The sequence below is a fragment of the Salvelinus namaycush genome, chromosome 28 (genome assembly GCF_016432855.1).
Source record: "Salvelinus namaycush isolate Seneca chromosome 28, SaNama_1.0, whole genome shotgun sequence".
Taxonomy (NCBI): Eukaryota; Metazoa; Chordata; class Actinopteri; order Salmoniformes; family Salmonidae; genus Salvelinus; species Salvelinus namaycush.
The window spans coordinates 43,972,973-43,991,043 of NC_052334.1; the positions used below are offsets into that span (position 1 = coordinate 43,972,973).

The 18,071-nt window shown below is 44.4% G+C and overlaps 1 protein-coding gene across 1 annotated transcript in view; it reads left to right on the forward strand.

Annotated features, from left to right (window-relative positions):
- Positions 1-18,071, forward strand: part of babam2 (BRISC and BRCA1 A complex member 2) — a 200,496-nt gene that overhangs the window by 120,446 nt on the left and 61,979 nt on the right. Inside the window, exon 7 of the mRNA XM_038967050.1 lies at positions 15,960-16,069. Within this exon, the coding sequence (XP_038822978.1) occupies positions 15,960-16,069 (110 nt within the window). The remainder of the gene's footprint in view (positions 1-15,959; positions 16,070-18,071) is intronic.

The following is an 18,071-nucleotide window of genomic DNA, read 5'->3' on the forward strand; positions in this document are numbered from 1 at the left end:
CAATGGGACAAGGACATCTCGGCCGGCCAATCCCTCCCCTAACCCGGACGATGCTGGGGCAATTGTGCGCCGCCTCATGGGTTTCCAGGTCGCGGCCGGCTGCGACACAGCCCGGGATCCTCTAGCACTGTGACGCAGTGCCTTAGACCACTGTGCCACTCCGGAGGCCACCAGTACTTGAAAATGTGAATAAAACAGTAAATACTTTATGCTCCATAGATACATACATACATGCATACGGTACACTACAGTAGAAACGACAACACGATATACAGAAACTATAATTATAACGTAATAAGGCACTTACTTTGATCGGAACGCACACGTTCAAAGTTATTATTAGTAAGGAAAACAACAATGAAGGCAATGCAGGCGCCAGCTGGAAAATGTGCCAGGTGGAAAAAGTTTGCAAGTTCTGTTCTGACTGGAGATACGCAAATGTCTGCATACTTGATTTTGGGAAACACTGGGAAAGTGCTTGAGCTCTCGTTGAAGAGAGAAGTTTGTCCAGCTCCGTAAAGCCTCAAAGATAAATTGTCCACAACAGTGAAATAGGGTACTTCTATGTGAATTTATGAGGCGGAACACACCTAATTCAAACTGTTGTTAGAATTAGTTTTTTAAACATAGCCTATAAATAATTTGCAGGCAGTGTGCCTTGATTTGAGGGCAGCGCGGGTTAACTGTCCTGTTGTGTAATGATCAGATTTTGGAACAGTGAGTGCATTCTGACATCACGCACATAAAAAACTCACACTGGGGTGACCGTTAGAGATATTTGGAACTCACAGGTGAAAGTTTAATTAAAAATCAGCTGAAATGTCTCGAGTCAATAAGTATTTTAACCCCTTTGTTATGGCAAGCCTAAATAAGTTCAGGAGTAAAAATGTACTTGACAAGTTAAATAATAAGTTGCATCGTCTCACTCTGTGTGCAATAATAGTGTTTAACATGGTTTTTCAATGACTACCTCATCTCTGGACCCCAAACATACAATTATTTGTAAGGTCCCTCAGTCGAGCAGTGAATTTCAAACACAGATTCAGCCACAGGAAGGTTTTCTAATGCTTCGCAAAGAAGGGCACCTATTGGTATGGGTAAAAAAAAGCATCCATTGAATATCCCTTTGAGCATTGTGAAGGTATTCATTACACTTTGGATTGGGTATCAATACACCCAGTCACTACAAAGATGCAGGCGCCCTTCCTAACTCAGTTGCCGGAGAGGAAGGAAACCGCTCAGGGATTTCACCATGAGGCCAGGCCAATGGGGGCTTTAAAACAGTTTAATGGCTCTGGTAGGAGAAAACTGAGGATGGATCAACAACATTTTAGGTACTCCACAATACTAACCTAAATGACAGAGTGAAAAGAAGGAAGCCTGTACAGAATAAAAAATATTCCAAAACATGCATCCTGTTGCCATAATGCACTAAAGTAAAACTGCAAAAATTGTTGCAAGAAATTTACTTTATGTCCTGAATACAAAACGTTATGTTTAGCGCAAATCCAACATCACTGAGTACCACTCTTCATATTTTCAAGCATGGTGATGGCTGCATCATGTTATGAGTATGCTTCTCATCGACAAGGATTAGGGAGTTTTTTTTTGATAAAAATAAACGGAATAGAGCTAAGCATTGGCAAAATCCGAGAGGAAAACCTTGTTCAGTCTACTTTCCAACAGATACTGGGAGACAAATTCACCTTTCAGCAGGACATTAACCTAAAACACAAGGCCAAATATACACAAGATGACGACATGGAATGTTTTTGAGTGGCCTAGTTAAAATGTTGATAAATAAATCGGCTTAAATCTATGCCAAGACTTCAAAATGTATCTATCAATAACCAACTTGACAGAGCTTGAATATTTTTTTAAGAATAATGTGCAAATGTGATGTATGTCGCGCTTCACTACTTCACAGGAGCGCTATTTAAACGTCAACTTTTTTTTTAAATTGTGTGTTTTTTGGCAGAAATGCCTTCCAGAACATGTGAAATTCATGTACCTTAATAACAAACGTGTATGCCATCTGTAAATATGAATACAATTGTTAAATTACGAGCCTAGTTGGTGTGGCCATGGAAAAGGTGAGCAACCTTCCTGCTATCCATGATTGGCTGAGATAATGAGTGGGCTGGACATTCCGGGAGATGAGTTCAGATTGGTCTGCCATGTAGCACGGTTCTGTCTATAATATGAGCTGGTCAGTATGTGTTGGTAATCCTTTCTAACGCGGCTTTTTTAAAAAGATATCACGTAGTAGAACTGCATAACACCCGTTGAATATGGCCGGTGTCAGTAAACGTTGGCAAAAAAAGCGTAATTAAATTGTTGCCAGCAGCACAGTTGCAGTCACTAACGCTCTGGATAACATAAAAATAGCCTAACCAGCTCAGCTAGAGCGAGTAAAATGGTCAGTGAGCTGTTCTCTCATTTGTGTCTGGAAGTATCTAGCCAATGTTAGCCAGTTAGCTTTGGTGCTTGAATGCTGCTGTTAGGTCAGAACGCTCGGATCAACCCTACTTTTCGCCCAGAGCATCCAGTGTGCGCTCCGAGAGCGAAACGCTCTGAATTTACTAACGGCCAATCTGACAAAGCTCTGAGTTTACCCTAGCCCAAATGGGTGGGGCTAAAGCTTAAAAGGGTGTGAACGATGCCGAATGGGTGTAACCAAAGAAGAGCTCTCCAGTAGGTACCAAAACGTACCATTTCTCGGTTGAGTTGACGGACTTTGTAGGCCGTTTTCGCCTTGGTTGTCATTCTCCTTTCCTGCCTATGTGCTCAGTGCATTTGTTGCCGCAGGTTGTGTTTGAATAACATCCTAGCTATTTGCGTTTTACTGACTGGTAGCCATGATCATACAGTCTTTTGAACTATCCAAACCTTTAGGTTCATACCACTCTTCCCTAGACACTTGCTCTCTTCCTCTCCTTCAGTGAAAGGAAGGGAATGCTTCAGTGAAGGAAGAAAACCTTTGCTTCAGTGAAGGGCAGAAGCTCATATTTTCTCCTTTGGTGAAAGGAAAAGATGGATGGAAGAGTTCCTTCTTCAGTGTAGGACAGAAGCTTGTTGAAAGGAAGAGAAGGGCAGAATAGCACCCACTGCCTAAGGAGGGTGGAGGTGGAGGGCACTCGGCAAAGAAGCAGCGGCTCCTGCTCACTGACCCCCATATGACCCCCTTTCCTAAAGGTCACAGGCGCCCCCTGCCTCCCTCAGAGAAACAGATCGACGCCTACCGCTGTGATCGCTAACCCTAACACCCTTGCCTTTTACCCCCTGCCACCCACACACACACTTGCCTCCCCCAACCCCCGTCCGAACATCAGGGGTTTCCAAAGTTGGAATCTCAGGCGAGATCCTTCAGGTCCCCCTGCACCCCCACCCACCGTCACTACATGCCTCCACGGAATTAGTTCCATCTGGCCTAGTTTATGCCCCAGCTCCTGATGAACTGGAGTCGATCTACATGTTTGGCTTGCAAACGTCTTTCTTGGCCTTTTTCTCTCTTTCTCTCTTCCTCCTATTCCTCTCTTTTTCTGACTTTCTCTTTCCCTAGCTCATTTTCACTGCCCTTCTCCCTCTCGGAGCTGACAATATCACATCCTTAAAGGTATACTTCGGGACTTTAGCAATGAGGCCCTTTATCTGCAGTAGTCAGAGTCAGATGAACATCTGGATACCATTTTTATGTCTCTGTGTCCAGTATGAAGAAAGTTACGTGTAGTTTCACGAGCCAATGCTAACTAGCGTTAGCACAATGCCTGGAAGTCTATGGGTATCTGCTAGCGTGCGCTCTGGTGATTTTCCCCTCCCCCCCGTACTTCCAGTGTCTGGCTTCGTTCAGACATCTCTGGCATTGCACATCTTTTTAAACCCTTTGCGATGTGAATAATCTGTCTATCTCGTTCTGGTCATTGTCTCATCACAGCAAATGTACAGAGCCACAAATCAGAGCATCGAGGCTATCAGATCATTGCAGTAGCCTCCTGGTAGGTTCCCAAAGCTATGTTGCTTATGCTCAAACAGATGGGCCCAGAAGAGTAAGAGAGCAAAGCATTGGGGGTAGAGTCTTGCTGTGACTTAAATTGATAATTGGCATATACTGTATGAACTCTAAGATAATCTATATATAATTGGTTTATTGCTGTTCAAAAGATGTGTATGTTAGATATCGTTGCATTCGTTTATTGGTAATTGAGTTATTGAGCTACGTGTCTATGTATGCATTTCTAGGTGTTCATGTGCGTACGCATGTGTGTGGGTGTTCTTAGAATTAGAACAAACCATATCACTGTCAGTGGTCACACAGTCGTCTTCGCGCTTGGTTTGCGATTCAACAAGCATCAAGATTTCATGGTCATTTTGACCATCCCAATGCTCCCGGGCCACAGACAGAAGACCGTGAAGATGGCTCCACTTACAGTGCAGTCGAACAGAAGAAGCCCCTCATCCCAATATCCATCCCAGTAACCCCCTCGCTCAAGCAATAGTAATGCAATGACAATCAAACAAGCCAGCAATAGCCCTTTTTAATCTGACCAGCGTGTGAATTAGCCCTCTCCTCAGAGGCCTCTCGAGGCTAGCGGCTTCTGGTGAGCCAGTGCTAATTTCTGCTATTTAGACCTGATATTACATATCGATATGGCCCTTAAATGTACACGGAGAGCTAACATTAGTAATATGCATGTCAATCTCTCATGGCTCAAAGTGGAGGAGAGATTGACTTCATCACTACTTGTTTTTGTAAGAAGTGTTGACAAGCTGAATGCACTGAGGTGTCTGTTTAAACTACTAGCACAGAGCTCGGACACCCATGTATTCCCCACAAGACATGCCACCAGAGGTCTCTTCTTCTCTCCTCCAGAACAGACCATGGGAGGTGCACAGTACTACATAAATCCATGGCTACATGAAACTCTATTCCACATCAGGTAACTGATGCAAGCAGTAGAATCAGATTTTAAAAATCGGATTAAAATAAACCTTATGGAACAGCGGACACTGTGAAAAGACACACACAGACAGACACAGGCTTAAACATACACTTGATCAGACACACACTCTACAAACACGTACACATATATAGATTTTGTATTGTAGATATGTGGTAGTAGAGTAGTGGCCTGAGGGAACAGAAGTGTTATGAAATGTAATATTTTCATTTGTATATAACTGCCTTAATGTTGCTGGACCCCAGGAAGAATTTCGACTGCCTTGGCAGCAGATAATGGGGATCCTTAATAAATACAAAATACACTAGCTTTCTGCTTACCAGGTTGAACGAAAACACAAGGATGGTATATTGTTTTGCTCCAGGCTGGAACCATATCTCTTCAGTGGGAAGGTGCTAGTTTTATGGGTTCCTAAGCGACGTTGTCCAGAGGAGACTTTGGGTCTGTCTGATATGGTGAACTAAGCCTGTTAGCTGGACGTCAAAGGCAAGCGACCAGAGGGGTAGTTTTATTTTTTACATGTTAATGCATCGTTAGCTTTTTACGTGTTTTGATTAGAAAATGCTTCAAAATTCACAAAAACTTAACATTAGCTGATGAAGATTATCTCATAAAACAAAACATATAAGATCTCCTAAGCCTGTGTTTACCACAGACCTTATTTTTGACGTTTATCCAAAACCCCTAAAAAAAAAAACATTAATTTCCCCATAGGCTTTGGCCATCAAGCCATGGCGGACTCCGCCTCCATTAGTGCCTCCAAAAAGATGCCATTACTGTTGCTCTCTATGACGTTGAGTCATTGTGTAAAATGAATCGCTTCTAATAATGAGTGAATGAGTAAACTGTCTACTGTATCTGTTGTCTCAGTCATTCTCTCCTCTGCCTTATCCTATCATCATCCCCACCTTCTCTAGATTTTTCCTCAATGTTTACTTTGTCCCATCATTGAAATGCGTCTCTTAAGTTCATATCTTAGTGTGTTTGCTAAACTCATCCCTGTGCTTCCATAGAATCCGACATTGGCTGGACTCCAAATCTGATATATCTTCGCCCTTTCTTATCCCATATAGTCTCAAACATGGTGCCCTAGTCCAACCTTGGCTTAAATCATCCACTTAGCTTGCCCATCCACTCATACTTGCAGTGTCCACAGATGCTCTATAATTTATCCCCCTCACTGAACGTGGGAACATCATATTCCCCCCCTGAAGGTGCATTGACTCCTCCTTTGGTGAATGACTAGTGGTGACTATCATCTACCCAGCTGTTTGTTGTGCTGAGAACAATTTAACCTATGGTTGTGACTCACCAACACATGTGGTGTTTGGGGTGGTGAAACTATGTGTATGTTGTTGGGCCCAATTAGTCGACTGGACGATTATTTGGTTGTTCGGCTGTTGGTCGACCGAGATTGTTTTAGTCGAGCAGTAACATTTATATATACAGTGGGGAGAACAAGTATTTGATACACTGCCGATTTTGCAGGTTTTCCTACTTACAAAGCATGTAGAGGTCTGTAATTTTTATCATAGGTACACTTCAACTGTGAGAGACGGAATCTAAAACAAAAATCCAGAAAATCACATTGTATGATTTTTAAGTAATTAATTTGCATGACATAAGTATTTGAGCGTTTGACAGTGATGAGGGGTGGTCATTTGGTCGCAGACCCATTACGGATGCAGGCAATGAGGCAGTGATCGCTGAGATCCTGATTGAAAACAGCGGAGGTGTATATGGAGGGCAAGTTAGTTAGGATGACATCTATGAGGGTGCCCGTGTTTACGGATTTGGAGTTGTACCTGGTATGTTCATTGATCATTTCTGTGAGATTGAGGGCATCAAGCTTAGATTGTAGGATGGCCAGGGTGTTAATTAAGCATGTCCCAGTTTAGGTCACCTAGTAGCACGAGCTCAGAAGATAGATGGGGGGCAATCAATTCACATATGGTATCGAGGGCACAGCTGGGGGCAGAGGGAGGTCTATAGCAAGCGGCAACAGTGAGAGACTTGTTTTTGGAAAGGTGAATTTTTAGAAGTAGAAGCTCGAATTGTTTGGGTACAGACCTGGATAGTAATACAGAACTCTGCAGGCTATCTTTGCAGTAGATTGCAACACTGCCCCCTTTGGCAGTTCTATCTTGGCGGAAAATGTTATAGTTTGCGATGGAGATTTCAGGGTTTTTGGTGGTTTTCCTAAGCCAGGATTCAGACATGGCTAACAAACTTAAAGAGTAGGCTTCTAATGTTAACATGCATGAAACCAAGGCTTTTACGGTTACAGAAGTCAACAAATGAGAGCACCTGGGGAGTAGGAGTGGAGCTAGGCACTGCAGGGCCTGGATTAACCTCTACATCACCAGAGGAACAGAGGAGAAGTAGGATAAGGGTACGGCTAAATGCTATACGAACTGGCCGTCTAGCATGTTCGGAACAGAGAGTAAAAGGAGCAGGTTTCTGGACTCGATAGCATAGATTCAAGGCATAGTGTACAGACAAAGGTAAGGTAGGATGTGAGTACATTGGAGGTAAACCTAGGCATTGAGTAATGATGAGAGAGATATAGTTTCTAGAGACGTTTAAACCAGGTGATGTCATCGCATATGTAGGAGGTGGAACAACATGGTTGGTTAAGGCATATTGAGCAGGGCTAGAGGCTCTACAGTGAAATAAGACAGTAATCACTAACCAGGACAGTAATGGACGAGGCATATTGATATTAGAGAGAGGCATGCGTAGCCAAGTGAACATATGGGTCCAGTGAGTGGTTGGGCTGACTGGGGACACGGCGATTCAGACAGTTAGCAGGCTGATGCTAACAAGCTAACAGTTAGTAGGCTGGGGCTAAACAAGCTAGCAGTTAGCAGACCGGGGCTGGCAAGCTAGCAGTTAGCAGACTGGGTTAGCAAGCAAGCAAGCCAGTTAGCAGGGGCTAGCAGTTAGCAGACCGGGGAAGGCAAGCTAGCAGTTAGCAGACCGGGGCAGGCTAGCTAGCAGTTAGCAGACCGGGGCTAGCAAGTTAGCCTTTGGGGGACGTCGCGTAGGGGGTAAGTCTGTTTTTGCCTCTTCGTGCGGTGACGTCGATAGACCAGTCGTGGAATTAGTAGGGTTCCAGGTAGCTAGCAGGCCTAGCAGGTTAGCAGAATGGGCCTTCAGCGGGCGTCGGGCCTGTTGGAGTCCTCGGGCAGATTATGTCAGTATTACAGTTATAGAGGATCGGCGGGGTTCCGTGCCCCGTACCGGCAGTAGAAGGGGTCCGGATATTGTAGCCCAGGAGTGGGCTTCGGTGGTAGCACAGGAGCCCTGTCCGGGCTAGCTTCAGGCTAATTGGTGCTTGCTCCGCGATGGAAACTCTAGCCAGGAGTGGTCACCCGGGATTGCGGTTAGCTAGTTGCGAAGATCCAGATGAAAATGTTCAGAGTTTGCGGTAGGAATCCAGGGATATGGAGAGAAATAGGTCCGTTATGCTCTGGTTTGAGCCACGTTGTTCGAACTGGCGAGAGCTTTCCGAGCTAAAGGTTAGCTGATGACCGCTAGCAATGGTTTGCTAACTGATAGCTGGTAGGTAGTTATCTTCAGTTGGTTGAGGGATTCCAAATCCGAAGTAAATAGAAATACTTTAGAAAAAAAGCAGATCCACGCCACATTGGGTGAGGCGGGTTGCAGGAGAGTATTTAGAAGTTGCTGTTTAGGAAAATATTTTTAAAAGATATGCGAAGAAAAAGATATATACAAGGGACAGGACAAAGACAAAGACGTCTGACTGCTACGCCATCTTGGAATGTTACATTTGAGATTCTTCAAAGTAGCCACCCTTTGCTTTGATGACAGCTTTGCACACTGTTGGCATTCTCTCAACCAGCTTCATGCGGTAGTCACCTGGAATGCATTTCAATTGACAGGTGTGCCTTGTTAATTTTCCTTTTTTTTTTTTTACATTACAGCCTTATTCTAAACAAAATGTCATATTTTTTTATCTCGTCAATCTACCCACAATACCCCATAATGACAAAGCGAAAACAGGTTTTTAGATTTTTTTTGCAAATTTATTAAGAATACTAAACAGAAATACCTTATTTAGACTCGAAATTGAGCATGGGTGCATCCTGTTTCCATTGATCATCCTTGAGATGTTTCTACAACTTCATTGGAATCCACCTGTGGTAAATTCAATTGATTGGACGTGATTTGGAAAGGCACACACATGTCTATATAAGGTCCCACAGTTGACAGTGCATGTCAGAGCGAAAACCAAGCCATGAGGTTGAAGGAATTGTCCTTAGAGCTCCGAAACAGGATTGTGTCGAGGCACAGATCTGGGGAAGGGTACCAAACAATGTCTGCAGCATTGAAGGCCCCCAAGGACACAGTGGCCTCCATCATTCTTAAATGGAAGAAGTTTGGAACCACCAAGACTCTTCCTAGAGCTGGCCGCCCGGCCAAACTCAGCAATCGGGGGAGAAGTGCCTTGGTCAGGGAGGTGACCAAGAACCTGATCCTGACAGAGCTCCAGAGTTCCTCTGTGGAGATGGGAGAACCTTCCAGAAGGACAACCATCTCTGCAGCACTCCACCAATCAGGCCTTAATGGTAGAGTGGCCAGACGGAAGCCACTCCTCAGTAAAAGACACATGACAGCACGCTTGGAGTTTGCCAAAAGGCACCTAAAGACTCTCAGACCATGAGAAACAAGATTCTCTGTTCCCGATGAAACCAAGATTGAACTCTTTGGCGTGAATGCCAAGCGTCACGTCTGGAGAAAACCTGGCACCATCCCTACTGTGAAGCATGGTGGTGGCAGCATCATGCTGTTGGGATGTTTTTCAGCTGCAGGAACTGGGAGACTACTCAGGATCGAGGGAAAGATGAACAGAGCAAAGTACAGGGAGATCCTTGATGAAAACCTGCTTCACAGCTGTCAGGAACTCAGACAGTTTCACCTTCCAACAGGACAACGACCCTAAGCACACAGCCAAGACAACACAGGATATGACTCTGAATGTCCTTGAGTGGCCCAGCCATATCCCAGACTTGAACCCAATCGAACATCTCTGGAGAGACCTGAAAATAGCTGTGCAGCGACGCTCCCCATCTAACCTGACAGCTTGAGAGGCTCTGTAAAAGGAGAATGGGAGAAACTCCCCAAATACTGGTGTGCCAAGCTTGTTGCGTCATACCCAAGAAGAATCGATGCTGTAATCGCTGCCAAAGGCGCGTCAACAAAGTACTGAGTAAAGGGTCTGAATACTTATGTAAATGTGAATGTTTTTTGCAACAAAAAAACCTGTATTGTCATTATGGAGTATTGTGTATAGATTGAGGAAAAATAACAATTTCATCCATTTTAGAATAAGGCTGTAATGTAACAAAATGGGGAAAAAGTCAAGGGGTCTGAATTCATTCCAAATGCGCTGTATAAGGAAAAATACATTTAACATTTTCGACTAATCGATTGGTCAAAAGAACAGTCGGGGACAGCCCTAGTGTGTTGTGTTTTGAACCACTCCAGCGCTGGGAAATATTTAAATGTTCACGATTCGACTAGAGAGATGCCTAACAACGCATATCATGTCTGGTGAGTCATTGTTGCCAACTTCACACTAGCAATGACACCCTCCGCCCATTATCGGCCTTGCGTATAGCCTTAGGCGTCCCCCTCGGCTCTCTACTCTGACGATTGCATTTAGTCTAGTATTGTATGTCCTTGGTAATTGCGTCAGATATGCCAGCAACACGAACGCAGACATCTTTCCTGTTGACCTTTGCAGAAAGGTCCTGATTTCCTGGCAACTTTAGTTCACAGAACTACTAATAACAGCGGGAACAGTGGATGTGCATTATGTATTCACTTCCACACTACACAAAACCAACACCCATGATAAAAAACAATTCTTACTTTGTCTCGTCATTGTAGACCATGTCTTTAAATTCTTAGTGGACTTTGGAACTGCTTGGCATGAAACTGCCACAGCGTGGGTTCCCTTTGCTGCCACACCCAGCACTGATGGGGCCTTACTTTGACACACGTTCGCTCTCTCTCTCTCTCTCTCTCTCTCTCTCTCACACACAACACACACATGTCCATGGCAACAGGCTTGAGGTGTGTTTAGGTCGTGGTGTCCCTGGCATACTCTTGGCACCGGGGTGGGTCCAGCCAGAGCGTGTTTGTGTGTGCTCTGTAATCGCTTCCCTATTATCTACATGACAGAGTGAAGCCATTACACACCGCACTCAATATGACGGCATGGAGCCGGCTGGTTAATGGTTGACCTTACCCGTCTCCACCTTTTACATGCATTCCAGCATTGTCTACTGGCAGGGTCAGAGAGAGAACGTGAGTAGGATAGTCTGTGTGTGTTTCTGTATCTGTGTGTGTGCGCGGGCACATGCATTTGTGGCCCTACTGTCCTTTGCCCAATTTGTGCACATGTATGCAGCTTTGGGAAGGCTTGGGGACATCTTACCATAGAGAGCATACTGCACTGGCCTCACAAAATCCCCCCCTTCTGTCACACAGTAACACTTCATTCGGAACAATCTCACATCCTCAACTCCCCCCCCTAAATCTGTCAGAACAGAACATTTAATGTGATGAGACGTGCATTGGCAACAGCCACCTTGACCCAATGATATACCCTTTTCCGCCTCTGGGCGTTGTGGCACAAAGCTTACATCAGGCCTATGAACCACAACACAAAACATCTCCATTCTGCATTGCTTGCTTGGACATCTTTTGTATTCAGTTGAATGCTAGGTCTCTTGAATATGCATGGGATTATAACCTAACCTTTCTGATCAATTAAATTGTACAGAAGATTGTTTTAAAGAAGACTTATGTTAATTGAGGGTTTCTGTGCTATGCTGTACACGATGAAGCTATGGCGGTGCCCTTGTATCCTCCATCTTCTTCACCCATTCTTGGAAAAACCCAGTGAAAAGCATGCAGAAACATTTGGTTATGAAACGATCTTCCAATATCCCCTCGTGTGCTTCCTCTGAATGAGAAAATGTCATTTTGACATCAAAGCAATGAAAGAAAATGGAATGAAAATTGCTCTACAAGACACTGCTTTGCTATCTAATGGCACATTGATGTTATCAGCTCTCAGCAAAATGGACGACCCCATTGATAGTAGGCAATTTGTAAAGTGAACGTAGAAGTCTCATGCAACAGCGTAATTAGTTGTAGTATCCTCGTCAATGGATGATTTTGATTCTCCGCTTCCCGAAATCCAGTTGAAAAAGCCTGGGATCAGAATTGGCCGATTTTGCCTGGTTAGTGTCCCTCATGCAAAGGAACCATTTAGCTCTAAGCACCAACTGAAATGTCAGAGCTCCTCAAAATCTCCCAGACACCCACCTACATGTTTTGCTGCATTTTTTCCCCAGCTCATTACCATTCTCAATGTAGACCTCAAGATTTTTTACTTTCCTCCAAGAATGTTGACTGGCAGGTTGCGTTGTGGCGGTGAAACACTGTCCAGACAGATGGACAGAGAATCTCAAAGCAAGCCCAGCAGCTGCCCTCATCCTTACGCAATAACCCCTGTGTCACTCAAGCTGCCCAATGACGGTGCCCGTGACATTTGGAGATGGGCAAATAAGACGGACAATAGTCCTTACCTCCGTACCGCCCTTGTCGAGAGCATTGTCTGTTTAGTGTGTGTGTGCGTGTTGTGACTTTGGCCGGACATGGTCTAGCGTAAGGACAGCTGTCACATCTCCAACCTGTCACACGTCACGGAGAGGAGATGCTACAGGGCGTCAACAGACAGAGGGAAGGAGCGAGAAGAAGAAAAGAATGGGAGAGAGAGAAAGACGGATGAGAGAGGAGGGAGCAAGGCTAACAGTGGAGTAGTGGCCACGTGAAGGCTTGACTTCGAGCAGCCCCCCACACACACACACACACACATTCATACACCCTTCACCCTCTCTCTCAACCCCAGTCTTTGGGGCTGACTCACATACTCCCGGGTGTGCAGTAAGTAACTGCCTCCGTCCACCCACCCCCTTAAGGACTCCCTCCCTCACTCGCAGTCCTTCAACCGGGGTCATTTTATAGACTCATTACTCCCCATGGAGAGGTTCTTCATTAGGCCCTGCCTATGGCCTGAGGAGAGAAAGGTTTTTAAAATTGTTAGTTTTTCTGCTCTGTACTTAAGCAGGCAGCACTTGGCCCAAAGGGTATTGCTGTAGAAAGCATACAATCTGTGTATAAACACATAGAGGCATTTTGTTTTTTGGGGAGCGCTTTGGGACTCTTGTTTTCGTTTGTGGGGATTGCAGTCAGCATTAAAAGCTCCCATTCTCAAAGATATTTTCTTATATAAATGTGTATTTTTCTACAAATGTATTGTTGTTAAAAGAAAAAATGTTTTTTACCACAAACATATCGCTTACCTTCTAGTTATAAAAATTATTGCTTAAAATGTGTAGGTGGTTCAGTTCTGTTCTCAGTGTTAACACCACTGCTATCACTCCCTCAGTCATACAAATCCTTTTCTTACTTCATTTACATTACCCGATCTTAAGCTCTTAGTTCGGTAAGTCAAGGCCCAGAGATAGCCTCCCAAACTAAGGCCAAATGTAGTATTCTACCTCGGAGGTCGCAGCCAGACTTTGACATCTGCACTGCCATTTGTGAGGCTGTAAGCTTTCCCACCAATCATCTTCAGGTGGGTGTAGTTGGGCCATTTGTAAGGTCATGTAGGCTGAAATTGTGAGTTTTACCCCTCTGTCACTCACCAACTCATGATTGGAGATATCCCGGTGTCCCTGGAACACCTCATTACAGTATGTTCTGAATGTGTTCTGAAGTTCTGTATGCATATTGCAAGTCAGGATTTTGGCCCTATACAGAAGAGGACATTTATGCAACCAAAACTGCAGGGAGGCGTGGATGCACAGAGGGATTGTACCCATGCAGACAGACACGTGTGTATCAGCAATTGCAGCAGACTAATAGTGGTGGATAGCGGTAAAAAGAAAACAGAAGAGTTCGGGGTCCTCCCTCGTTTTTGTTGTTTTCTGTTTCCGTGATGTCATATGTCTTTTGACAGCTGCTTGTTGTTTTTTTGGGACGAGACGAAGTGAATCATCTCCAAACGCGGTTCTTTGACTGTCCGTCTGAGACAAAAGCCTCTCGAGGACCGCGACGCGATGCTACGCATGCAGAAGAACCCGATGTTCTTTCCCACCCCAACTCTCACCTCCTGTACATTCCTTCTCTCTCCGCAAGCGTTGCTTTAAAATAAGTATCCGTTTGGTCACCTCGCTGACGACAGACGAGGCCTGAATTTGACAGTGAGAACTGGGGGAAATGACTGTGCCTTACTTCCCCCCCCTCATCTTATTCTTCCTCCTCCCTCACCTTTCCGTCTACTTAGTCCGTCCCAGATAGTCGACCCCGGTAGCTCAGAAGTACAACTCGGAGAGGGAGCGTCGATGCTTACTGGCGCATACATCCACTATATTGACGCAAGCTGATTCAATCAGGCAACCTCCTTTGAATGTCAGACACTCTTTTCTTTTACTCCCCCTTTCTTTCTCCCTCTATGTTATTGGCTGTGACAAGAGGGACAGGATGAGACATGAGGCAGCCATCGTCATTGTTGTGGCTGTTGGTACATACTCACACACACACACACCAATATCATTTGGGAAGAAGTGTTATATGTTGTTCAGCACTCTTCTGGCCGGGTTAGATGGAAAGGAACTTTCTCCTTGCCTGCAGAGGCCCTTGACATTTCTATTCATATTGTTTCTGAAATACAAAGTCCGGTACGGCAAAGTCCCAAAACTGAGCCACCGGGACTAATTCAGATGGGTCATTTTGAGCCCCCCCCCTCTTGAACCAGTGGTATGGAAATCCCAACGTCCTTGGGCAGTGTGGTGGCCATCCACATTCAGGACCAGAGAGGGAGTCGTTGATGGGAAGGAGTCATGTACCCAACTCCCTCAAGCCTCATTCGTAAAACTTTTAATTCAAACTCAACCGCAATAGCAATTAGGTTGCACAAAATACAATTAACTGCTTTGACTCTGAGAAACTGCCCAATGAGGGAGTGCACACAGCCGCCTTTGGCTCATTCAACCGTTTCACATCTATCGAAGAAAAGGCATCTTCTCTTTGACAGACCTCATTGTGCCTGCTTTGGTTACGTGGTTGGCCGCGTTGAAACGCCTGGCTTAGGAAACTGGTAGCGCCGCGCCTCAACACATACCGTATGGTGGTGAGGGAGATTCCCTTGCCGGGAAGGGCAGCGATTAGCACAAATGGATGATTTCAAACCGACTGTAAGACATTTGATTAACTCCCCAGCCCTCGTTCGCTTAGCGCAAACAGTGAGTGCCGCTTAATGTCGGATCCTGCTAATGATGATCCATAATGGTAGGGGGGCTAGCTCTAGGAAAAATGACTGATAGATATAGAAAGGGAACGGGGGGAGGAAATCAAAACCTTGAAGAGATGGATCAGCATGATCGGCTCATCTAGAGCAGCTTCGGGTGGCTTCTCTCTCTCTCTCTCTCTCTCTCTCTCTCTCTCTCTCTCTCTCTCTCTCTCTCTCTCTCTCTCTCTCTCACATGATTTGATTGGTACTTCCAGTCATCAGCGCCACTACTCGGCTGCAGCTGTCGAAGTCAGCGCGGCGTGAAACGAATCGGATGTTTCCTCTGGTCTCTTATCTCTTTCTTTCTTCTTCTCGTTCTCTCTATCTTTCTCTCTTGCCCTCTCTCTTTGTGTGTCCATCTCAAACACATACACTCAGATGTACTTAAATCAGGCTTGGACTGGGAAATGAGCCTAAGCAGGGTTGGCTAAACTGGACTTGTTGAGTTTGACTCAACACTGAAGTACAGCTCACCACAGCTGTGTTTTTTAATCGAAATATTCTACAGTATGGGGAAGATTTTCATTGATTTGATGAATTCACTAATACCAGTCATGGAAAAGTGAAATTATACTTATTTGTGAGTACTAACTCCCCCTCTCCCTCAGGACACAACGTTGGACCCTGGGGAAGACGTGGCTCTTCTCTCCGTCAGCTTTGAAGACGCAGAGGCCACCCAAGTGTTCCCTAAACTCTACCTGTCCCCCAGCATTGAACAGTAAGTGTATGAATCAGTTAATATGGTCATTGGTGCTGTATGGTTTAGTTGGTAGACCATGGCGCTTGCAACGCCAGGATTGTTGGTTTGATTCCTTGGGACACCCATAGGTAGAAGTATGCATGCATGACTGTAAGTCACTTTGAAGAGTGTCTGCTAAATGGCATATATTATTTATTTAAGTTTCATACACCTACCAGGTGCACAGCCCACATGGGCTTACAAGACGCCAGTGTTGTGTTCGAGACTACCTAAAGCGAGACAAGACTTAGACCAGAAAAATGGGAGTCCAATTCAAGACCATGATTGAAATTTTGTCAAAACATAACCATAATAAGAGTTCAAAATGTCCAGTATTTATGTGTACATGTTTCAGAACAATATTCTTTAGACTTTCAAAATAGTGAAAAAATGCATGCTGAGGGAAAATGGAACCACTCTACAAATGATTACTAACCCAAACACAGTGGGGAACAATTGCCCTTCTACGCCTTCAGAAAAGGTTTTAAGGATTTCTAAAATAATGATTATGATAATAATGATAATTAAAGTATTATTTTCAATGATATTCTGATTGAATCTATTCTGTTTTTGTTGGAAAGGAAAGGGTTAACACTGAAGACAAAATTATCCCATCAGGATTTTTCTTTGCTGGTCTCTGGGGAGATAAATTTGGCTAGCTAAGTCAGCCATTGGCTAGGCCATCAGATGTCAACTGTATTAGGGAGTGACAGTGGAATCAACCAATTACAATTTGACTTAATGGGTGGGACCGTTTTTACAAAAACTCATGGAGAAGGCCAACAGGTCACTGCGCAATAGCGAGCAGGAGTTTTTCCAAGGTCTAGCTAGCTAGCTTTTGTTGTGGGCTAGTTTGCAGCAGGTGTTACCAAAGAGGATGTTTTTGCTAATTTGTTAGCGTCTCCCTTTTCAATAATAACTTTCAACAATTAGTTAAGTTTCAATGAGCATCATCTGGTGAGTGGAACTGTGTTTTTCATTGCAGCGCGCTTGCTGCTGTTAGCCATCTCTTTGAAAACCATGTTGTGTGAAACATGTTGCATTTAAAGTGGAACTTACAAAATTGTAGCAATATTAAATCTTATTAAAATCATTTCACATACACCCCCAAGAAGAATTAATAAAAAAAGAAGACAAGCGACCAGATATGGTCATTTTCACGTTTTCATAAATTCTTCGGGAATTATGTATACTAAGGGATTTGTGAAAATTCTATAGCAATTATATAGTGGGAAAGCATCTGTGCGTTTGGACAATTAATAGACACTGCAGTAAATAAAACCGAATAAAAAATATCTGTCTTGTCCAGGACCGGAGTCTACACAGACCGGTGCACTATAGCCAATCAGAGATACAGTAGGCTTTATGAAAACAAGCCATTTGCCACAGAGGCCTGCCATCATTCACTTTGAACTGGACTGTGTGTTTACAGGCAGTAGTAACAGCGTGACTTTAGAGCATTAGAAGGCATTCGCCAAAAGCCACAAAATACACCTGAATGCTTTTCTGCAAATATGTAAATACCACAGGAGTCCTCTTACATTTGGGAACGTCACATTCCTATTGATCAAACAACCATGAAAAGGTAGGCTCTCTCTTCCTCAGTTATGCACATCAACAACAACAACGATCAACAACTAATGCTTGCCAGAGCAAGATGAGCTCAAATCTAACAAAGGAACATTAGATAAACCCTCAAACCTTTTCAGCCAGTTGGCCGTCAAAATTGCACTGTTAAACGATGGGGAATTGTAGCCTCCTCGTCCTTCTGCAGTTAGCCTGCCAATGCATGCTTGTCCCAACCAAGCACCCAGGCTAACTGCTAAAGTTGGCTAGCTTGCTAGCTAGCTACTTCCAGACACAAATGAGAGAAGTCTGACAATGGTACTCGCCGTAGCTAGGCTGTTTACATGTTATCTAGAGCAGGCCTGGGCAATTCCAGTCCTCGGGGCCTGATTGGTGTCACACTTTTCCTCCATCC